This window comes from Physeter macrocephalus, chromosome 1, assembly GCF_002837175.3.
Source record: "Physeter macrocephalus isolate SW-GA chromosome 1, ASM283717v5, whole genome shotgun sequence".
In the NCBI taxonomy this organism is placed as follows: Eukaryota; Metazoa; Chordata; class Mammalia; order Artiodactyla; family Physeteridae; genus Physeter; species Physeter macrocephalus.
The window spans coordinates 142,954,892-142,979,604 of NC_041214.2; the positions used below are offsets into that span (position 1 = coordinate 142,954,892).

Genomic DNA, 24,713 nt, shown 5'->3' on the forward strand with positions numbered 1-24,713 from the left:
ATCATAGTAGGGGACTTTAACACCCCACTTTCACCAATGGACAGATCATTCAAAATGAAAATAAATAAGGAAACACAAGCATTAAATAATACATTAAACAAGATGGACTTAATTGATATTTATAGGACATTCCATCCAAAAACAACAGAATACACTTTCTTCTCAAGTGCTCATGGAACATTCCCCAGGATAGACCATATCTAGGGTCACAAATCAAGCCTTGGTAAATTTAAGAAAATTGAAATCGTATCAAGTATCTTTTCCGACCACAATGCTATGAGACTAGATATCAATTACAGGAAAAAAATCTGTAAAAAATACAAACACATGGAGGCTAAACAGTACACTACATAATAACCAAGAGATCACTAAATAAATCAAAGAGAAAATCAAAAAATACCTAAAAACGAATGACAGTGAAAACACGACGACCCAAAACCTTTGGGATGCAGCAAAAGCAGTTCTAAGAGGGAAGTTTATAGCAATACAATCCTATCTTAAGAAACAAGAAACATCTCAAATAAACAACCTAACCTTACACCTAAAGAAATTAGAGAAAGAAGAACAAAAAACCCCCAAAGTTAGCGAAGGAAAGAAATCGTAAAGATCACATCAAAAATAAATGAAAAAGAAATGAAGGAAATGATACCAAAGATCAATAAAACTAAAAGCTGGTTCTCTGAGAAGATAAACAAAATTGATAAACCATTAGCCAGACTCATCAAGAAAAAAAGGGAGAAGACTCAAATCAACAGAATTAGAAATGAAAAAGATGAAGTAACAACTGACACTGCAGAAATACAAAGGATCATGAGAGATTACTACAAGCAACTATATGACAATAAAATGGACAACCTGGAAGGAATAGACAAATTCTTAGAAAAGAACAACCTTCTGAGACTGATCCGGGAAGAAATAGAAAATAAAAACAGACCAATCAGAAGCACTGAAATTGAAACTGTGATTAAAAATCTTCCAACAAACAAAAGCCCAGGACCAGATGGCTTCACAGGCGAATTCTATCAAATATTTAGAGAAGAGCTAACACCCATCCTTCTCAAACTCTTCCAATATATATCAGAGGAAGGAACACTCCCAAACTGATTCTCTGAGGCCACCATCACCATGATACCAAAACCAGACAAAGATGTCACAAAGAAATAAAACTACAGGCCAATATCACTGATGAACATGGATGCAAAAATCCTCAACAAAATACTAGCAAACAGAATCCAACAGCACATTAAAAGGATCATACACCATGATCAAGTGGGGTTTATCCCAGGAATGCAAGGATTCTTCAATATATTCAAATCAATCAATAAGATACACCATATTACGAAATGGAAAAATAAAAAACATATGATCATCTCAATAGATGCAGAAAAAGCTTTTGACAAAATTCAACACCCATTTATGATAAAAACCCTCCAGAAAGTAGGCATAGAGGGAACTTTTCTCAGCATAATAAAGGCTATATATGACAAACCCACAGCCAACATTGTTCTCAATGGTGAAAAACTGAAACCATTTCCACTAAGATCAGGAACAAGACAAGGTTGCCCACTCTCACCACTATTATTCAACACTGTTTTGGAAGTTTTAGCCACAGCAATCAGAAAAGAAAAAGAAACGAAAGGAATCCAAATCAAAAAAGAAAAAGTAAAACTGTCACTATTTGCAGATGACATGATACTATACATAGAGAATCCTAAAGATGCTACCAGAAAACTACTAGAGCTAATCAATGAATTTGGTAGAGTAGCAGGATACAAAATTAATGCACAGAAATCTCTTGCATTCCTATACACTAATGATGAAAAATCTGAAAGAGAAATTAAGGAAACACTCCCATTTACCACTGCAACAAAAAGAATAAAATACCTAGGAATAAACCTATATGCAAAAAACTACAAGACACTGATGAAAGAAATGAAAGATGATACAAACAAATGGAGAGATATACCATGTTCAGCTGGAGGAGTCAGGCTCCCCGGCTTCAAACTATACTACAAAGCTAGAGTAATCAAGACAGTAGGGTACTGGCACAAAAACAGAAATATTAGAACACTCCCTAACACCATACACAAAAATAAACTCAAAATGGATTAAAGACCTAAATTTAAGGCCAGACACTATAAAACTCTTAGAGGAAAACATAGGCAGAACACTCTGTGACATAAATCACAGCAAGATCCTTTTTGACCCACCTCCTACAGAAATGGAAATAAAAACAAAAATAAACAAATGGGCCCTAATGAAAATTAAAAGGCTTTGCACAGCAAAGGAAACCATTAACAACATGAAAAGACAACCCTCAGAATGGAAGAAAATATTTGCAAATGAAGCAACTGACAAAGGATTAATCTCCAAAATTTACAAGCAGCTCATGCAGCTCAATAGCAAAAAAGCAACCCAATTCAAAAACGGGTGGAAGACCTAAATAGACATTTCTCCAAAGCAGATATACAGGTTGCCAAGAAACACATGAAAAGATACTCAACATCACTAATCATTAGAGAAATGCAAATCAAAAGTACAATGAGGTATCACCTCACACAGGTCAGAATGGCCATCATCCAAAAATCTAGAAACAATAAATGCTGGAGAAGGTGTGCAGAAAAGTGAACCCTCTTGCACTGTTGGTGGGAATGTAAATTGATACAGCTACTGTGGAGAACAGTACAGAGGTTCCTTAAAAAAGTAAAAATAGAACTACCATATGACCCAGCAATCCACCACTGGGCATATACCCTGAGAAAACCATAATTCAAAAAGAGTCATGTACCACAATGTTCATTGCAGCATTATTTACAATAGCCAGGACATGGAAGCAACCTAAGTGCCCACTGACAGATGAATGGATAAAGAAGATGTGGTGCATATATACAAAGGAATATTACTCAGCCATAAACAGAAACAAAATTGAGTTATTTGTAGTGAGTTGGATGGACCTAGAGTCTGTCATACAGAGTGAGGTAAGTGAGAAAGAGAAAAACAAATACCGTATGCTAACACATAAAAAAAATGGTTTTGATGAATGTAGGGGCAGGACAGGAATAAAGACACAGACATAGAGAATGGACTTGATGACACGGGAAGGGGGAAGGGCAAGCTGGGACGAAGTGAGAGAGTAGCATGGACATATATACAGTACCAAATGTAAAATAGATAGCTAGTGGGAAGCACTAACTATCGTGCTAATGGATTCTTAACCACCATGCCACCAGGGCAGCCCTACATATATACTTTTGAAACCCTCTAATATTCCCTTGATATTATTAGAGTGGTGACTGAGAATTGAGGCATTTACCTAGTGATATCTCAGTGGCAATGATAAAGTGATTTTTTAAAAATTTGACTAAAGCTGTTTGATTAGAAAACTATAACTATTAACAAAGTTTCATATACAAAAATTTTAGAAAACTGCTTTTTGGTATCATGGAAAACTTATAAACAGCAAGAATCTTATGTTATCTGGTCACAGTCATGACTAAAGAAAGTCCAGCTCCATACATGATACTCTTCTTGTTGTGTATGCCACATCAAAAAGGGTATTTTGGCAACTTTCCTTTCTATCAAATATGTTGACTATCATTTGAGAGTAAACCCATTTTAATTATTTCAAGCCTCAGTAATCATCAACAAAACGAAGGCAGGTTTTTGTAAAAGAGTCACTAATTTAGAATTTCAAACACCAATTCCTCTCTCCACAACTCCTGCCCTCTTCCCAAAACCTAGAGTATGAAATTTGCTTTGCTTCTAGAGTTTCCTAAATAAAAGCAATATAAGACATTAATAAGTATAATCATATTAATATGATATGTTCCCTTTTGCATTCCCAGCTCTCCACTGTTCTGGTCCCAGGAAGTTCCTTCATAACTTGGCAAAGCTTCAGAAGCAACTCACTACAGCCCCAGAGCTTCCCTTCACTATGCTAGCCTCTGAAAGAGAAGAAATGCATCATTTGCCAAGGCCAGGCTGGATCAGGCTCTTGCTTCTGAGAGGCATGAAACTTGCAGCTGGCCCTTCCTCCTGCTCTCAGATGACAATGGCTCTGGTTTCAACTGGCCTTAGGAGAAGCTTTATCAAGTTTAATGTTAAAGAGGAAGTTGAACATACAGTTCCTCCATCTGCTCTCATGGGATGGGCAGACTCTTCTAACTACCACCCAGACCAAAAGCAAAGATACTGAGACATGCATAAGACAATACAAGTAGTCACCATTTGCTGTTCCACAGAAATAATAAGATTTAACTCATGCTTTTATGAGCACATGTAAATAAATATATTTGTAAAAAATTAAACACATTTAATAGGCTATTTTAAATTCACTGTCTCAGGTCAATGGATCTAGCAACAGTAGATGAAATTAAGTAACACCCTAACTTTGGCCTTTTGACCACTTGTTTTTCACTCCAAGTCCAAAAGATTGTTTCTGAATAGTGTTTTGATTCATATGATGTAAACATTCCTTTGGACACATGCCTCACAATCTGGAATGGGTTAATAGATTGATCTCCTGTTTTTGATGAGACATTATACCCCAGTGTCTATGACTGATTTTCTAAAGCAGGCCATGGTATAGATGGCAGGAGAATAGTTAACAAAGAGTAACAGAGCTTACTCAGGGAGTATATTGCAAAATTTGTTTCTGAGTTGAAGAGCAAGAGGAAAATTCACATTCCTTCCAAAGTCTTTCTCACATGCAAATACATTCATCCCTCTCCCAGTAAGACTCTGTGGAAACAGATTTCAAAATTAATCTCAATTTGAATGCATCTCTATTTTCAGGGTGGCAAATATCACAATTTTTTTCTTCTCTTTAAAAATATGAACCTTGAAGGCAGCTGATTGTGAAAAACAAAATAACCAGCCCTTGTTCCCCAGTGTAAAATCATTGGTTGCTCCCCAGAATCTACCAAAAAAAATCAGGATACATCTGTGGCAGGGTTCCCTGCCAGAAGTAGTCTAGGAGTCCCCACTGTGGTCTGACTTCAACCCCCAATCATTTTAGTTAGGATTTTTTTTTGGATTTTGATTCAAATTACAGGGCCATGTGTAAGAGCTGGTGAGTTGAGGAAAAACTCTGGAACTTCACTGGATCATCACAGGCACCAGCAGAGCTCGGTGTGAGAGGCACTGCCTCAGGCTTCACCCATTTGGTCAAGGTGCGCGCACGTGCGCGCGCACACACACACACACACAAACATACCAGAGAATGGCATGAAAATAGACAAAACCCACCAATGTGTCACAATTTAAGGACGAGTTCACATAGAAATTTCCTTGAATCTCACCAAAATTTGGAGTAAAGGGTGACAGTGTGCTAAATGAATTTTCCTGTGACTTCTAAACATTTATCCTCCTGAATGGGGTCAAAGTGGAATCAGCTCATAGTGGATATCTCTTCAAGTAGTGATAGTGTTTTAAAAGTTCTTTAAAAAAATTACAATAGGGCTTCCCTGGTGGCGCAGTGGTTGGGAGTCCGCCTGCCGATGCAGGGGACGCGGGTTCGTGCCCCGGTCCGGGAGGATCCCACGTGTCGCGGAGCGGCTGGGCCTGTGAGCCATGGCCGCTGAGGCTCCGTCCGGAGCCTGTGCTCCGCAACGGGAGAGGCCACAACAGTGAGAGTGGGGGCCCGGCGTACCGCAAAAAAAAAAAAAAAAAAAAAAAAAAAAAAAAAAAAAATTACAATAGAAATACTCCCTGAATTGATCTATAGATTCAAGGTAATCCCTATTAAAATTCTGACTACCTTTTTTGCAGAAATGAGGAAAAAAAGACTTTAAAATTCATATGGAAAAGCAAGGGACCCCAAATAGTCAAAACAATTTTGAAAAAGAACAAAGGAGGAAGACTCACATTGCCTGATTTCAAAACTTACTACAGAGCTACAGTAATCAAAATAGTGTGGTATTGGGGCTTCCCTGGTGGCGCAGTGGTTGAGAGTCCGCCTGCCGATGCAGGGGACGCGGTTTCGTGTCCCGGTCTGGGAGGATCCCACATGCCGCGGAGCGGCTGGGCCCGTGAGCCATGGCCGCTGAGCCTGCGCGTCTGGAGCCTGTGCTCCACAACGGGAGAGGCCACAGCAGTGAGAGGACCGCTTACCGCAAAAAAAAAAAAAAAAAAAAGTGTGGTATTGTAATAAGAATGTATATATAGAAGGAATAGAATTGAGAGTCAAGAAATAAACCCATATGTCCCTAGTCAACTGATTTTTGACAAGGGTTCCGAGACCATTTAAAGTAGAAAGAATAGTTTTTTTCAACAAATGGTGATGGGACACTGGATATCCACATGTAAAAGAATGAAGGGGGATCCTTATCTCACATTACGTATAAAAATTAACCTCAAAATGAATCAAAGATTTAACTATAAGAGCAAAACTGTAAGACTCTTGGAAAGAAACACAGGTATAAATATATTTGACCTTGGATTGAGCAAAGGTTCTTAGATATAATACTAAAGCATAAGCAACAGCGAAAACAAATTGATAAACTGGACTTCATCAAAGTTTTACAATTTTGTGTGTTCAAAGGATGTCAAGAAAGTGAAAAGAAAACCTACAAAAAGGAAAAAATATTTTCAAATCATATATTTAATGAGAGTTTAGTATCCAGAATATATAAAGACCTTTTACAACTCAATAATAAAAACGCAAAGAGCCCTATTAAAAAATATGCAAAAGATTTTAATAGATACTGCCTACTTATGAAGACTGAAAACATAATCCAGAGAGCCACTGCAATGCCATGAAATAAACAATGTGGTTTATATGTAAGTCATCTAATGACTGCCAGGGTACACTGTGTTCGCAAGAAATAAGATCAATATACTACTCTGAATTATACATATTAATGTCTACAATCTATCTGCCAGAATGGCAGAGATTATGCTTATTTGTTTTAAACTTTTTGACATTCATTCTTCCTAGAAAGTGTATTCTTTTTTTAAATAATGCTAAAGGATTGACTTTTCCTTTAAAATTATGGATCAGAAAATACAGAAAAAAACACATCTGTTTGCCAGAAGAGAATATTATAAAAATTACCCAGGGAAACTGATGTTGTTTCCCTGAATAATTTCCATGTCAATAATTTACATATGTCAAGTTACATACATCAACTTTTTAAAAAAATGTTAGTCAGCATTTAAAAATTTTTTAAAAAATTAATTAATTTACTTGTCTGCATCGGGTCTTAGTTGCGGCACATGAAATCTTCATTGCCGCGTGTGGGATCTTCGTTGTGGCACGTGGCAATTTATTTATTTGCGGCATGCAGGAATCTTCCCATTGCAGCATGTGGGATCTAGTTCCCTGACCAGGGATTGACTCAAGGCCCCCTGCATTGGGAGCATGGAGTCTTAGCCACTGGACCACCAGGGAAGTCCCTACTACATCAAAAGGACCCTATCACTGACTTCCACAGATCATCTGAATGACATACACTATATTTATAGATCCAGTAATTAAACTCCTAAGAAAAAGACAGCTTACATATTATATCCAAAAAAGGTATAAAGAACTAAATGTCTGCAAAGCACTAAACTAGCCACTATGGATGAGTTAAATGCTTAAGGGCTGTAACCTCCTAAGACTATTTACAGACCAGTTGGGTTTGAGGTATGAACTCATTGGCATTGACACATCTATATTTTGCTGTTTAGAGACATTTCAACATGGCAGGCAAAGCATCAGAAAACTGGGTTGCTGTTGTCATAGTATACTTTTCCGTTTTGAAGATTAATGTGCTTATATGTAGGTCACTTGACAACGCAGTTTCATTTTCTCATTTATAAAATGAGTTGTACTATTTTGGAAGAGTAACTGTCTTGCTTAAGAGGGGGACAAAGATATACATTTAGAGGGTAGGCAATTAAACACTGGTCAAACCTGTAATTCAGGTAATAATACTGGAAAAAATACTAACAAGGAGCTCTGAGACTACTGTAAAACTAAAGGAAGAACATGTCTTTGGCAATTTATGATACAAATAAATGTTCTTGTTGCCAAATACTTAAATCAGTTCTAAAATCTACTTATACTTAAAAGTCATTTCCTATGGAAAACGAATAAGAGTGGAGTAAGTTAATAGTTCTCTCCCTTTATTTACTTTTATGATTTTTTTTTCTTCCTGATGCCCTCCCTTGACTAACAATTATACACAAGGATACCTAAAATTCTCAGTAGTAATGAATGTTCCATTTTGTTGGTCTGGCAAGTGCCATAAATATTCTATTTTAAGTCTAGACTACTTTGGATTCATTAAATCCAAAAATCAATAGGTTTACTAGAACAGAGAATGGAAACACTGTCCTTGAAATAAACATGCTGTATTTTTCCCAAAGAGGAGAAAAGTTTATCAGGAGGCCACAGTCAAATTGTAATAAAAAATTATAAGCCTTCTTTCATTAACTTGAGTTTCTTGATCTCCTGCCACGTATTTCAATCCCACCCCATTCACTATGGATTTGTTCCGCCAGAGATCCTTCCAACATCTGGTTTACAATAATTCATGTTTTTACTAATTTTGAATGTTAAAAGAAAAAAAAAAAAAAACCCAGGGTATGAAACAATTAGGCCTTCCTTCCCCCTTTCCTTCCTCCTACCTTTCTCATAAATTGATCATTACAGCATTCTGTGAAACAGCCAGCCCTGAGTTGAGAGCTGCAATGTTTTTAGCCTTGAGGAAGCTGTAAAATGAAGTACTCTGGTGAGTGCCGATAGAAGAATAGAATCCTTTTAGCATAGATTTAAGGAAGATTACAAAGGGTAAAACAATCCACTCATTTTGAAACAGCAAATTGACAAAGCAAAGCCCAGATGAACAATAGTAGAGATGAAGGAATTCTGCTTTTTTGAAGGGTTAAAAGATGATTAAGACAGAATATGGACATTAAAAAGAGGCATATTTTCCTTAAATTAATGATTCTATCATTTGCTGAATAAACAAAAAAAATTGTCCTAAACAGCTATTTTAAATGAGGAAGGGATTCTTTCCCGCTCTACAAATGCCTTATGCCTTTCTTTACAGAAAACTTCATAATTTGTATGCAAATACATTTTTTTAAAAAAGGAAAACATTGAGTAATAAATGATGTGCCTGGGAACTTACACATAATAGTAATTTAAACTGAACTGAAAAACTATTATAAAAGAATAAACAGCAAGCTTTTATAAAACTAATCGAGTAGTTTTGATAATTCATACTTATTGCTGAAGCAAAGCAAATAAATAGCCTCAGGCTCTGCTTGATGGAAGAGTCAAACCAGACAACATATTTAATAAATCAAGTGTCAAAGTATATGAATTGGGCAGAAAGCCAAATAGCAGAGGGTCATGGATACGATATAGTACAATATTGTAAAATGTTATTAATTACAGTCCTGAGAACTCTGCTTTATTCTTTATTTTGATACCTTTGCCAATGCACCTATTTTGTTGGCTTGATCAATCATAGCTTTAGAGAATGCTGTGGCCGAGGAAAGAGATTTGTTTTGTGTAGCACTAGCTATGCTAGGTGCTAAGGAAGGAGCTCAGGGTGGGTGTCTAGGGTTATGGAGGAGATCACCTGACCCACCTAAGTTAAGGAGCATCTACTTTGCAGCCTAGGGATTTGCTTCAAACTAGGCTATGATGACTAATACTACAGAGTATCAGGTCCTCTGCTGGATCCCAAGGATACAGACGTGACCAAGACATGTCCTGGAAGATCTCACAGGATTGGGGGCTGGTGGACATGTCAATAAACAATTAAATACAAAGTAGAGTATGGTATTAGAGGTGGATACATGGTGCTTTAGACACTGAGGTTTAGTAGAAGAAAATTCTTCTGAATTGAGAGTAGGAAAGTGGGTAGCAGAGAGTATGAATTTTGGACTCATGCGGACCTTGGCTCCAATTCCACTTTCATCACTTTACTATCTGTTAAGGGCAAGTTAGTTGGAGGTGCTGTCATTGAATTCACCAGTGTTGTCACTAGCGCATATGTTGTGTTTGTGTGAATTATAAGAAAGCTCCGCTTCATGTGGATGTGGCCCCATAACAGAGGGCTTGGTTTCGTCGGTGGGATGTGGAATGAATGTCAGTCTACGTTTTCTCCCTAAACCACCTGCCACATCTATATGTAGTGGCCCGGAACCTCAACAAGGGTGAACTTTCATAAAGAACTCAGGCCAGCAACATCATCAGTAAGAGATTCTCATCAGTTCGCTATATAACTGTCACTCAAACACCAGCTCTTCCCTCTGGCTCCCTATGCAAATTAGTCAAGGGCTTATGGGAGTGTGGACATTTCAGTTGAGTACTGAAGGATGCTGCTTTTCAAGCAAGGAAGAACCATGTGCAGATTGTATTTTCATTTTAGCAGGCAACTCAGCCCTGAAGAGGAAGAATTTGGGTAGGAGGGGACCAAGGTAAGGCAAGAGGCAGGATGACTAGTTGAGAGTCCAGTGAAACTCATGTGAGAGGATAAGGATTTGAGCTAACAATGTGGATTTACAGAGCAGGGATTCCACATGAATATAGGAGGCAGAATATATAGGATTTCAGATTGATAAGCAATCATGGGTGGAGGAGAGGAAGGCATCATGGATATGTACTGGGAGAACCCATAACTGAGATTGTAAAATGGGTCAATTTCAAGAGGGACACAATGATTTCTTCCTTACACACATAGTTTGGAGTTTGAGAAACGGGTGAAATATAGGCATACCTCGGAGACACTGCAGGCTCAGTTCCAGACCACTGCGATAAAGCAAATATCTCAAGAAAGCAAGTCACATGAATTTTTTGGTTTCCCAGTGCTTATAAAAGTTATGTTTACCCTATACTGTAGTCTATTAACTGTGCAATAGCATTACGTCTAAAAAAACGATGAACATACCTTAATTAAAAAATATTTTATTGCTAAAAAATGCTAACCATCATCTGAGCCTTCGGCGAATCACTATCTTTTTGCAATAGTAACATCAAAGATCACTCATCACAGATCACCATCACAAATGTAATAATAATGAAAGAGGTTGAAATATCACAATAATTACCAAAATGAGACTGAAGTGAGAAAATGCTGTTGGAAAATGGTGCTGACAGACTCACTCGACACAGGGTTGCCACAAACCTTCCATCTGTGAAAAATGCAATATCTGCAAAGCGCAATAAAATGAGGTATGCCTGTATTCTGAGTCTGGAATATGTCACTGGGACTCAGCAGACAGGTTGTTGTTATGGATATGGGATTTACTGGAGTTAACAGTAGAGCAGCATAAACAGATGGTTTTCTCAGGAAAGCACAGTGGGTGAAAACGGTCAGGGCTGGAACTCATGGGCCTGATGAATTCGAGGCTTTAGTCAGTCACACTTTACTGTTCTCACAAATTTGATGCCAGTTCCCACTTTCGCCCTTTTCTTTCTGGTGTGACTAGCTTCTTCCTCATTTTCACCCATGATAGAGAATTCTACCCTTGTGGGAGCATAAACTACCTGAAGCAGATAAGCCTATGTCAAGAAAGATACTAGCAGTTCCTCAGGACTGGTGAAAACCCTTCACATCCAGAGCAACTATTATCCTTATTTAACAAAACTATTATAATTCTCTCCAGATGGTTTACTGTATTAAACATAGTCTAACTGCCTGCCTTTATAAGCACAAACTTTTATATAAACAACATGCATTTGTAGGTTCTTTTGGATCTTCTCCTTTTCCCAGCAGCTCTGAATTTTAGTATGCTTCTTACTTACACTGAACTGACTCCAAATCTAAAATCTGATTACACAGAGAAAAGGCAGATGCATGCAAATCAGACTAATGACAAAGCATTTAATTAGAAATTAGATGTACAAGACAGACACTGGAAGAAATCTGTGCAGATTCTATTTGGAAAGTAAGCTAAAAGCCAACTTCTATTATGGAAAATTTCAAGCGCATATAAAAGTAAAGAGAATACTACAAAGAACTCCTACTCAGCTTAAACAGCACTCAGCTTAAACAATTAGCACTCACAGCCCATCTTGTTTCATCCATGGTCCTACTTTAAAAGTAAGTTATTTTTAAATGTTCCTTCAAATGAAGAACATTTCTATAAGACAACTAAGCTTAACCCAGAAAAGCCATTCTCTCCAGGGAGCTCTCTTCTTTGGCTTTGGTGTTAGGACCTCAAATGGTACACAGCTATTTAATGGAAGTTCATTAATGCAAGCTTCTCTTCCTACAGGAAACAGCTATTTAAAAATGGAGGCAAGAAAGATTTTTAAAATGATTATCTTTCAGGATTCGGTGTTCGGTATACTCAGAATGACAAAACTATTTTTAAAAATGACATGCTCTTAATCCTACTTAACAGTTTTTTTTTTAAAAGAAAAAAAATTCCATGATTCTAATTATTGGAATATTCTCCCTGCCACTGAGATTTGAAGTTTAGCGTGTGGTTCTACTCTTGGGCATTTTGCAACACTCAAGACAGCTGAATCACCATCTGTTCTGTGGAACTGCAACTTATTAGTGGTCACTGCTTTCAGTAGTATTTTGCTGAATGAAAACGTCTGGTAATTTAATTAGAAAGAGTCAACCATAATTACTGGCTGAGAGTGAAATATTCCAATCCTTTGCAATGGCTTATTCCTCTATAGTTTGGTATTACTGGCAACACCTCAGTTGAAGTTGCTTATGAAAATAAGCTTGATAAGATGGCTATAAGGCCAAAATACATTCATCTAGAAGATTTGAGCTTCAGTTCATTAAGAACGTGATTTTTCTTTGATTTTGTCCCTTCTACAACTTATTGGAGGACTTTCTTATACTTATTTAATACACAGTATTTTAAAGGTTCCTTACACATGTCTATCCTAATATATAACAAGAATATTTGTTTCTTAAAGAAAGGATCCTGTGTGTTAATATACAACACTGAACAGTCCATTAACACCTGAGAAGTGCCAAATACTTGGTAGTAATACAAACAACACTTGCAAGGTATTACTAAGTTAGAAAAAAAAAAAGAGTAGAACAGCACTGGTATGAAATGTAAAAATCCAGCCAAGCCGTGTTTTGGGCACTTCAAAGCAGGAATTCCTGCAACCGGTACACCATCTACAACATCCTGGGTGTTCTGTTTTCAGATAACCTGAATCTGTTTTAAACCAAATTAAGCATCTATTTCCAACCCAATTAACAAAGAACAGGACTCATTATGGAGAGGGATCCACCACACACATATTGCTTATTTACAGATGGTTTATGCATCATATCGCCCCGATTCATACATCTGCTTTACGTTGAAAGATGCACTAGGGTAATTGCATCTAAGTACTTTTGTGAGGTAAAGTTAAACAAATGTGGGCATTTTGGGGGTTTGTGGAGAATTACGTTATGCGATAATTTACTCCCTTTCCAAGAAAAACAGAAAAGGGCGAACTTACTCATACGAAATATTAAAGAGGTCATTAGGAAAACTAGGGCCATAGGAGACAGTGGGCACACAAGGTCGGTTTCCTGGTTTTGATAATGCATGATGTTACATAAGATGTTACTACTGAGGAAGGTGGGTGATGTCTACCCTGGACTACTCTGTATTACTTTTCCAACTTCTTATGAGTGTATGATTATTTTAAAAGTTTAACGAAAGATAGTGGGCATATAGTCAATTAAGTTTAAACAACAACGTGGTCTAGAGAACACTCATGGCTATGCAGGGGGTGGGGAGTGCATCCAAGAAAGATGCGTTACTGAATATAACAATAACCTCAAAGTCAAAAGTCAGTGTTTTGTGGTTTTGCTGTGCTCCTTGGGATACGAGTGACATAGGCAATTTCTTAAATTGTAAGTGTGGGCTCCTTCATCTGAAAAATGAGGATATCATGGCACTCATAAGATTATGATAATAAAGAATTAAGAGATGAAGGGTTGGGCTTCCCTGGTGGCGCAGTGGTTGAGAGTCCGCCTGCCGATGCAGGGGACACGGGTTCGTGCCCCGGTCCGGGAGGATCCCACATGCCGCCAAGCGGCTAGGCCCGTGAGCCATGGTGTCCGGAGCCTGTGCTCTGGAGCCTGTGCTCCACAACGGGAGAGGCCACAACAGTGAGAGGCCCGCGTACCGCAAAAAAAAAAAAAAAAAAAAAAAAAAAAAAAAAAAAAAGAGATGAAGGGTTGTTTCTATTAAACTGTAAAGTGCCAAAGCATCATAAGGTGATATTTATAAGATTGACTAAATTAGAAAACTGTTGACAAGTATAATCCAACAACAAGTGGCTCATTATCACACAGATAGACCAAAGTCAAATTACATCCCCCTCCGCTTTTGTCAGTATGCAGTTAAGACCTGATGCAATTGCTAAGATGAGAGCAACTTCCACTCCCCAAGAGTTTCACTGTAGAAGGGAATCTGCTCTTTTTCCTTCCACATATTAAAACACTGATGATTCCTGATGCAGATGAACTCAGTTCCCTGATTTTCTCCTACAGGAGGAAAATATGTTTATATGCACAGCACCAAAAAAACAGCTCACTCACCAACTTCATCCTGAATTTCCTCAGCCACAGCAGGAACATTGTAGAGCAGGGAGAGAGACTGGTTCATGCGCTCGTAAATCACGCGGAGGTGCGTCATAACCTGCAGCAAAGGATGATAGCTCCAGGTAAACCATCTCTGGAGTAAGGAAGAGTTATTTTCCTTACCAAGCACTGCAGACAGATACAAACTTCCCAAATAAAACTGACAAAATGCTGCTGGAACTTTGAACCTGAAAGGGCATCTTTATTTTTCTTGTTCCCTCATTTTTTGTTCTCTAACTTTGGAGCTAATTTAAACTTTCCATTATATTATATGCTTGTAACCATAAAATATAAAGCCAATTGAAAAGACCATTTCTGCCCAATTCTGATTCCTAATATTGAGATTCCTAAATAAACTCTGATGCTCCATATATATATGTCTTTGTAAAGTTTCCAATAGATGGGATCATATGGATATTTCACATGAAATATAGATATTTCATGATAGATATTTCAAAAAATTCTTCTGTTTAAGGAAATGTAAAATTTCAGATTTCCAGAGGTAGGTTCCAGTTGTCAAGTTTTGAAAATGGCAGAGTATAAAACTTATCACTACCAAGCTTCATTTAGTCTCACATTATCTCCAAGCATTACAGTAGAAATGGAGTTTATGATTGTCTTCTATAATTTAGTTGAACCAAATTTTAGTGGTTTTGGTTTATACAATTTTGTTTTCATTTTAGTCATCAGAGTTTGATGGTTCCTTAAGAATCAGTAGCAGCAGACACTCAAGATTTTTATATTCTTTGTTATTTTCATAACTCAGAAAGTGCCAAACTACATGTTGCCCTAGGACAAGCCTTTAGAATTTACCAGGGATTAAAGAATTCTTGCTATAGAGGTCCAACACCCATGGCTATTCTGGGAATACCTAAAGATCCAACTCAAAGGGCAAGAACACTGAATTGTCCAAGTTGCATGATTACCGCATTCTGTGCTTACCTGGGACCGGATCTGAGCAGCTTTCTTTGGATCCACCATGCGAACATGTTCAAAATGCTTTAAGGTATGCTGTCTATCTTTCTGTTCGGCACGGACATACTTCTTTAGCATGTTGAACACATGACGAGGCTGTAGGGGAAAAAAAAGTTCAGGTTTGTCCAAAATATTGCTTCTTCCAATGGCTTTGGGTCAGAGGTCCCGCTAATTCATTCCATGATGTGAAAGCACGGTGAGTCACGTTTTTGCAATTCTCCATTCCCTTCTTACTAGGTAATTCTTATTTGATTGGTTGCTTTTCATTTCTGTAACAGCATTTAGCATTTGACACATATGATGATGGCTATCCTTGTTAACATGTTCTTTTAAAATAGTGCCTTCTGCTATTGAAGGAGAGTTGATTTTGGATCTGTCAGATCTGTTAGGTACTTTCCATTTTCCCACCCAAATATACAGGGGCATACGAGACTACAATTCTATCTGCACACTCTTAATGGTTGTCTCAGCAGTAAGTGTTGCACAAATAATCCCACCATCAGTAGCATGATGTAATAATCAAAATGAGAAAAATAATAGATATCCACTACTAATTTGCAGGTCAAGAAATAGCTGATAAGCTCTAAAAGACATCATATTTTTCTGGGAGAAAGGCCAATGTATTATTTTACTTGGAGTTTAATTAAATCCTTTCCATGCCATCAGATTCTAATTCTTTCAGCAACAATTAAGTTTCTTCTTAAGTGCTTCTATTTTTTTTCTAATTGATTCCATTTCATTTTTATTCCAGTCTTACTTGAAAGCATTCATCCTCATAAAAAAAGGGACAAGGTCTGCTTTCTCTATCTTTAACAATTCTCTTGCTACATGCATTCTACTATGTGGTTTTTAAAAATGATTTCCAAAGATACATGTTTCTTCTTCATTAAAACAAACAAAGAAAAATTACCTATGCAAGTTCATATCAGAAATAGAATTTTGGCCATTTGGGTCTATCTAGTTATTATTAACCTGTGAGTCAGGGGCACCTTGAAAACCAGCTGGAAGGTACAGAATTTATTCACAGAGATGGTGTATGTGTTTTCCAATACCTATGGAATGTGCCTCCCCTTCTCCTGTTGCTTAACTTAGGGCCACCCCCCTGACATGCCAGGTGGAGGTGGTACCCTTTCTCTGTGCTCCCATGAAATGGTATGCAACCCCCCATTACTGCATTTCTGAGTGCTCTCTTCAACTGTGAGATTCTTAAGGGCTAGATTTTGTCTTTCTTTATCAGGAATCACACAATATACAGTGCCTGACTCAGAGAGGGTGCTCTGTACTATACCTTCCATAGGCCACATTCCTATACTTAAGAAAAACAAAGAAATACAATGAAAAGAAAGTAAACCTGAGTTCATCTGCCTTATTTATTTCTTTTATCATCTGCCTTATTTATTTCTTTTATCCTTTTATCCTAATGTGCTTCTCCATAATCTCCAAAGGAGGCAGACATCACAGCTTGAAACAGTTTTGGGCAGCACATCATTAGAATTTTCATTGGTACTCTGAAATCTGGTTGACCCTACAAATCAGGGAATGGCCTTTTAAATCTGAAAAGGAGAAAAGTAGTAAAAGAGATAAAAATGGACAAACTTCATTGATAATATACATATTTAAAAGACAATAGGTTTTAAATATGTATATTTTAAAAGGTGGGGGATTCCCTGGTGGCGCAGTGGTTGAGATTCCACCTGCCGATGCAGGGCACGCGGGTTCGTGCCCCGGTCCAGGAAGATCCCACATGCCGTGGAGTGGCTGGGCCCGTGAGCCATGGCCGCTGAGCCTGCACGTCCGGAGCCTGTGCTCCGCAACGGGAGAGGCCACAGCAGTTACAGGCCGGTGTACAGGGAAAAAAAAAAAAAAAAAAAAAAAAAAGATGATTTTGGGGTCAGAAATCAAAGGCCGAGTATTGTTGAATGCAATGGATATTTTATAGTCAGGACTGTGCAATCAGGATATTACATACATGCTTGTTCCTTATTCAACACCAAGTCCTAAAATAGTCCCTCAAGTTCTACTGCAATTATGCTTCCAAAATTGGAGACTGCAACTAATTGCATTCATCAAAGGTGTCCCAGCCGACTGGCTGACTGTGCTTTCTCAGGTGCTCTACTTCATTTCTTTCCTCTTGAAAAGGCTTTGTTGTTTTAAAGAAAATGGAATTTTTTTTCTTTAAGAGCTCAAGTAAGAAAAAATACTTCATTTGCACATAAAGATTGTTTTTCATCATAACTTTCTTTTCTTCTCCTTTTTCTTTTTCTTTTTTTTTTTTTTTTGGTAGTCAGTCACCTATAAATGTTTCTACAAGGCATGTTGTCCTCAGAGGACTGTCACCTCCAAGCATGGTCACTAGGATATAACTGCTCCAAACTGGCCTTGGCATTGCTGCTCTAAGCTGAATTCTGCCAACTGACACTTGGGTCTCCCCCCACTGCTTTTTTCCACTATCACCACAAACAGTATCGATTCCCACTTGCTATTATTAATGTTAACATTAATTTAAAAATAAACACGAGTCACAAAATATCTAAGCCTCATCTTCCTCATCTGTACCATTCAGATAACGGTCTTTCATACGGTGTATGTGGGAATTAAAAACGTTGTGTGTTAGCTACCCACACAACGCTGCATTCACAGCTGCTACTTGGTACACGCTTATTTCTTCTACTCAGTCCCTACCTCCAACCCCTCCCCCTTTCCCTTTCTTCTAAGCAGTAACAGTTCAGCACTTATTCACTGCTTATATGAATAAGATGGTGTTTCAAGTGCTTTATTCATAGTAACTCATTAAATCTTCCTATCAACCCTGTGACAGAGAGGTACAGCTGCTTGCCCCACTACATTGATGAAGCAAACAGGGCACAAAGGAGGTTTAGGACTACGAAGCTGGTTCCATTTAGTTACAGAGCTAGTCAGGGGTACAGCAAGAACAGGTAGCCCAACATTGGCTCCGCAGCCGGTCCTCCTGATCACTATGTGATCCTGCCTTTCAAGGAAACTCTAAAATGGACCACACCAAAGACATGTTCCACAAAGTAAACTATAGAACTGGAAACTGAAAGAAATCGCTGAATAGTTAGAAATGAGAGCCTGTTCTAGAAGTCCTTGCCTGGATTGCTAGTTTTTATAAGCCCAGATGATATTATTTTGGGACACGCTAATATCCGCTCTTTTAATTGTGCTGAAAATCATCCAGACTTGTTCAATCTTGGAAATACTGTCCTTGGTTTTTGGCATTCCGCTGTGCTTTAGCTAATGTCTCGGATGTAGGGAGGAGAAATAGCAAGATAGGAAGGTCCTCTGTCAATTGGTTTAGGATTACTGGAAAAAGATTAGAGGTATTAATAAAAAGTTAGGCTTTTGTGACATTCATGGATTCTAGTTCTAAATCCATCCTTATCTTCTACTAAGATGGATAATTAAATGGTGATTGTGTTCGCATGCTGAAAATTGCTTATCTCCTTTAATACCGACATTTCTTTATACGTTTCAGCAGTATATTCAGAAATATATTCCTAACGTTTCCGCCCCCCCAAATCCCTAGAGCTTGACAATGAAACAGGAGCACACCGGGCTCTCGTGATGGCCCAGGCCTCTCTCTGCTGGGGAACAAAGCTCCTGTGAGGATAATGAACCCTAAGAGCCCAGTGTAAGCCATGACCTCACCACTGTTTATGTGAGCTCAGATACACACTGCGTGTGCATCTATACAAGCACCAGCCTTTCCTTACCACTGCCTACACCTCAGGACACGAGAATTCAGGAAGACATTCAGAAAGACACTCTGATGTCCCTCATTAAAGGAATTCCAAGGTTCTGTTTGGTTGACTTATTCATGTAAACGTATTTCTAACGATCATGCTTAGAAATGAAAAATATAAAAATCAGATTAGTTTTTATGTTGGAGTAGTCAGATAAATCATGTCAAATGAAATGGCAGATGGTACCTCATAAACAAATGCTATTTTAGTTAAGAAAGAAAAATAGATAACATTCCTTTGTACTTTTGTATATTCATTTGCTTTAGTTTAAAAAAAAAAAAAAGAGTTCTGCCTTTGGCATGTGATTCATGCGCGTTTCATTCAAATACAGAAATAACTGCCTTTACAATTTTTAGCCAGAACGCAGAATTTCCAAGGCTTAAAACTATTTCTAGAGCTATTTCACGTATCATAGAATAACAGGGAACCTCCATTGTTTCGGGAATTTTATTTCATTATGTTAGGACAAAGATGAATTTCTTAAAATGTTAATTAAAAACTCAGAACATTCATACAGAAATGATAGGAAAAAATACCTGGTATCTCTATAGAAATATATTCTCTTAAAGTAACTGCTATTCTACTGTCATGATCCTTACATTTAAGACAGGATTATTCAGGTGATTAGAAAAACAAGCTTAAGAATTCAGCAGCTCATTGTAAGGATATTGACGGTAAGCAGAGATTAGGAAACATTTTAACCTCTATGCATATAATTTCAACCTTTCTCAGGTCTTTAACATCTTCTGTAACTAGTAATAACTTTTTTTTCTGCCAAATTCCTCTCATTTCACAATATTCTATGCATTAATACTGAAATCTGGTTATATTGTCATTGAATGGCTAATCTTATTATTAAAATTTATAGCAAAGAACAGAGATAATAAAAGGAAAAGATCTGCCCCAGGGGGACTAATTATATCCAATCCTTTTTTTACTGTCATTATTGTTTCTGAGTGTTTAGCCCATAATTACAAAGTATCTATTTGCATCAGATGTAGCACTTTTCAGTACACCTTAAATTCACTTCATAATCACACTGCATTAAAAAAAAATCATTTCAAAAAGAAATTTCATAAAGGATTAAGAGTAGGCCCTACTAAAATGGATTATACTTAACCTGAAAATAGAAGATTTACATTTTGGAACATTAACCATTTCCCTCTCTTGGAACAAGAGTGTAACATATCGCTAGCTCCTGGCTCAGTTCCTGGCATAATTTGGTTGTCAAAAAATGTTAATTAAATTAATGAATAACCTAGAGCTAAATATAACTTGCACAAGTAGTTCCAGTGGCAAAATACATCCTTCACGGCATCTGAGTTGAAAATAACCATCTCTCAACCAAGAAGAGATGCATTCCCAATTTTGTGGTACATATTGATCTATCCACCCAGTGTGTTGGGGTCCTTTAGGGAGTTGTTTTAATGGGGAACTCTTCCCAGAAAATATTTCATAGGCTCTACAGAATATTCAAACCCCAGTGTCCACAAGATTCATATCCTTAATTTCAAAAGATGTTATAGTTTGTATTCTTGTGGCTTGGGTTTTGATGTCAGGCTGATGCATGGAATTTTGAAAGAAATTTCACAGCCTTTCCCTCTAAATAGGTAATTTTAAGAAATTAATGTTCCCACTTCTCAGATGTATTGCTTTTTTCACTTGGTTCTTTTATGCAATTTCATAAATTTGGTGTCCATGGACTTTGGATCAATCAGACACACTTGACCGACTCAATGCCAATCATGTCTGAGTGGGTAGCTTTCTATTCCACAGTTCACTTGGAACTGTGGTATATTAAAACATGATTGTTCAGCTCCACTGTGCCTCTTTGCAGCGTTATGCTTGATGTAGAAATCTGGCATCTTATCATAACAGACACTTGTGCCTGAAACCATCTCCTGACGGGAGGGAATGATCTGTCAAGAGCCTTTAAAAGCCCTAAGCATAATCTTGTCAAGAAGAAGGAAGTAAATGAGTCACTTTATGGGGAAGCACCCTAACCTTTCTAGTTCACAAGGGATGTATTCAGAAAACCCTCTCCTGAAGCATTAAATTGAACCCTAGTGGTTTCCAACCCTGTGAATGGGGAAGTTAATCACCTACCAAGAAAATGCAATTCTCTCCTGTTTTCATAAGTAGGTTCAGGGCCATTATTTTCACAGTTCTACATCTTGGATTTTGAGATATCTTGAGCACATAAATGTACAATGTACAAAATCTCTGCGTGCAGGTTTAAAAAACTCCCTTAAGAGCGTTAAACCTCTTTCGGCTTGAGATGGTCTCTTGGATGAGTTTATTTTGCCACGGTAGACCTTCCTTGGAATTTCACATGCACTCTCACCGTTGCAAGAAAAATCTGAAAAAAAACCCACCCCATTTGGGGAAGCTTCCACGGGAACATTTGATCACAAAGGTTTAAAGCTCGGAGTTGAGCTAAAGTCCACTGCAAAATTCATGCATATTCCTTTCTTCAGAAGAGCACATAAATGATTTTTGTAATAGTTTAACGTAAGAAGGCAAATGACAATTCTATGTCAGGTTGAACACAGAAGTCTTGAAGAAGCAACAGAGGAAATGGGAGTAGATTCTCATGCCCAGCTCCGTTCAGTGTTCCTTCAGCTTTGGTAATATGGAGGCATTAGATACATCACTTCCCAGCATATTCAGATTACTATTTGGCTCTGGCTTGTGCTGTAACACAGCACAGCAGCACACAGGCAAAGCCATCTCCCATCCCATTGCTCCTCCACAAGGAGGCAGACGACTTCCTAATAGGGACAAGGCACCAAAGCCTCTATATATAGTCTGTCCTAACAACAATCGTCCTCTTCTCAGGGAGGAAGATATCTTTCTACCTCACAGTCTCATCTCAACCTTCGATTAATTCTTTTGTTTTTCTAATCATGGCTAAGAAAAAGCTAGACAATGTTAATTACAAAAAAGTAGAATGATTAACCCCAATTTGCAAATAGAGGAGGAAAAATCCTTCTAATTAAGGATTATAATTAAGTTATAATTGGCAAACTTGGGAATTAAAAATAGGTGTTTATACTGTACTATAAAATATGGAAAATAAGGGTGGTTTTAATCTGTCGCTCACAAATTAGGGAACTTTGGACAGTTTGTCAAATCTGGTAGGATTTATTTATTTATTTATTTATTTGTTTGTTTGTTTGTTTGCGGTGCGCGGGCCTCTTGCTGCTGTGGCCTCTCCCGTTGCGGAGCACAGGCTCCGGACGCGCAGGCCCAGCGGCCATGGCTCACGGGCCCAGCCGCTCGGCAGCATATGGGATCTTCGTGGACCGGGGCATGAACCTGTGTCCCCTGCATTGGGAGGTGGACTCTCAACCACCGTGCCACCAGGGAAGCCCAATTTTGGCATTTTTGCTTCACAAATCCCCTAAGTGGCTACACCATGTTCAAAGATATGCACATTTATATTTCTTTCAATTTCACTCTCTTCTCATACTCTAGCTAACCACAGTGCCTTGACCTACTAGAAACAATATAAGGAAATTCAAGATAAAGCTTATGTCGGGAAAGAAGAAATTTTCCTCTAGCCTTCTTACTGGTCTAAGAATCAAATTGACATGATACAGATTAAGAGGAGAAAAATCTAACGAAAGTTGAATAACATGGGAGAGACCCAGGGAAATTGAGTAGCTCACCAAAATGGCTGAAACCCTCACCTTAAATACCATCTTCAGCTAAAGACAAAAGAGGATGTTGGGGGTAGTGGGTTGGGACTTCAAATGGGAGGAAGGCAATTGACATGGAAAGGGAAAAAAAAAATCAAATGTTTGGTAAACAAAAGTCTGCTGGGCCTTGCAGAGACAATGGGACATAGAGAAGAACTTTAACAGATTTTCCTCCCTGTCTACACACCTAGCTCATACTATAGTGATCTATGGTGACAGCTCCTTCCCTGGAACAGGTCCTCTGTCTACATTCTTTTAGGCAGTTAGGGGGAAGGAAGGTCAAAGGTTCTTCCTGAGTCTTTTGGGCCTCAAAAATAATCAGCCTAAATTAACCCTCATGCCAAAGAGACACACTTTTGGGGTGGCAAATTTTGCTCCCCTACACTTACAAAAATCCAAATATAACCTAGGATCTTTAAACTGATCCATGGATGAGCTGCACAAAATGAGTGAACTCCTTGAAACCTATTTTGTGCACACACACACACACACGTTTCCAGGGAGAAGATCCCTTGTTGCTATCTCTTCTGTAGGGCAGATATCTGTAATGCCAGACAGTTAAGTAATCACTGGATTATTAAATAATGTGTTAGGCATTTGTCTAAAAAAACCTAAATATTTATGTTTTCATAATGGGTTTTCATTTTCCAGAATGAATGAAAATAGATATTGACATATAAATATGTATGTGCAACCTTTGCTAGAACGAAATATGACATCCCAGTGCTGTATATTTGACAGCATCGGATGAAGAGCTATTTTGACTTTGAAGACAGTGACTAAGTGGGGCTCTGCTGTGGAGGGAATATGGGTGAGGAATAGGGTCTCAGAGGCACAGGACAGCTTTCGAGCGGATGCCTTGCCTACATACGTCTTAATTTTCTATTTAACTTAATTCAATTAAAAACAGAAAACACTAGTGTCTGTTGTTACACACTTCCTGCTGGTCTTTAGTAAGATCTGACTATTCAGCTTGGTAAAGATTCAAAGCAAGGTAAGAGGTAATACTGAGAGGCTTTTCCGGAATAGCATGCAAACCACACAGCATAGTTTATAGGACTTTGTTTAATAAATGCGAATTCTCCCATTTGTCTTTCTACCCACCACTTGATAAGGGGTCTGTCCTTAAAAGCTCTCAAGTTAACAAGTCCCCTTGTGCTCACCAATTTTTACAAACCTCAACTAAAAATAAATGAATGATGAATGAATGAATAATAATTATATAAGGTACAGGATAATTATATTTCTCAAAGATGATTTTCAAGCCAGTAGTCTTTTAAGTACATTCTGATCAGCTTTACAAAATTTTGATTATATCCAAAACTTGGGGGCTTCCCTGGTGGCGCAGTGGTTAAGAATCCGCCTGCCAATGCAGGGGACATGGCTTCAAGCCCTGGTCCGGGAAGATCCCACATGCCGCGGAGCAACTAAGCCCGTGCGCCACAACTATTGAGCCCACGTGCCACAACTACTGAAGCCCACGTGCCTAGAGCCTGTGCTCTGCAACAAAAGAAGCCACTTCAATGAGGAGCCTGCGTACTGCAGCGAAGAGTAGCCCCTGCTCACCACAAGTAGAGAAAGCCCACACGCAGCAATGAAAACCCAAGGCAGCCAAAAATAAATAACATAAATAAATTTAAAAAACCCCAAAAACTTGAGGGTAGGATGTTTGAAACTTCTTAGTACTCATCTCCCTCAGTGCCTTCACGTATTAAGAT

At 38.1% G+C, this 24,713-nt stretch overlaps 1 protein-coding gene across 4 annotated transcripts in view; it reads right to left on the reverse strand.

Moving 5' to 3' along the window:
• APP (amyloid beta precursor protein) overlaps positions 1–24,713 on the reverse strand; it is a 279,931-nt gene that overhangs the window by 52,219 nt on the left and 202,999 nt on the right. For all 4 annotated transcript variants that reach the window (XM_007110934.4, XM_007110935.4, XM_007110933.4 and 1 more), the window contains 2 exons: positions 15,498–15,626; positions 14,514–14,613 (listed from right to left, as the gene is read on the reverse strand). In XM_007110934.4, the coding sequence (XP_007110996.1) occupies positions 14,514–14,613; positions 15,498–15,626 (229 nt within the window). The remainder of the gene's footprint in view (positions 1–14,513; positions 14,614–15,497; positions 15,627–24,713) is intronic.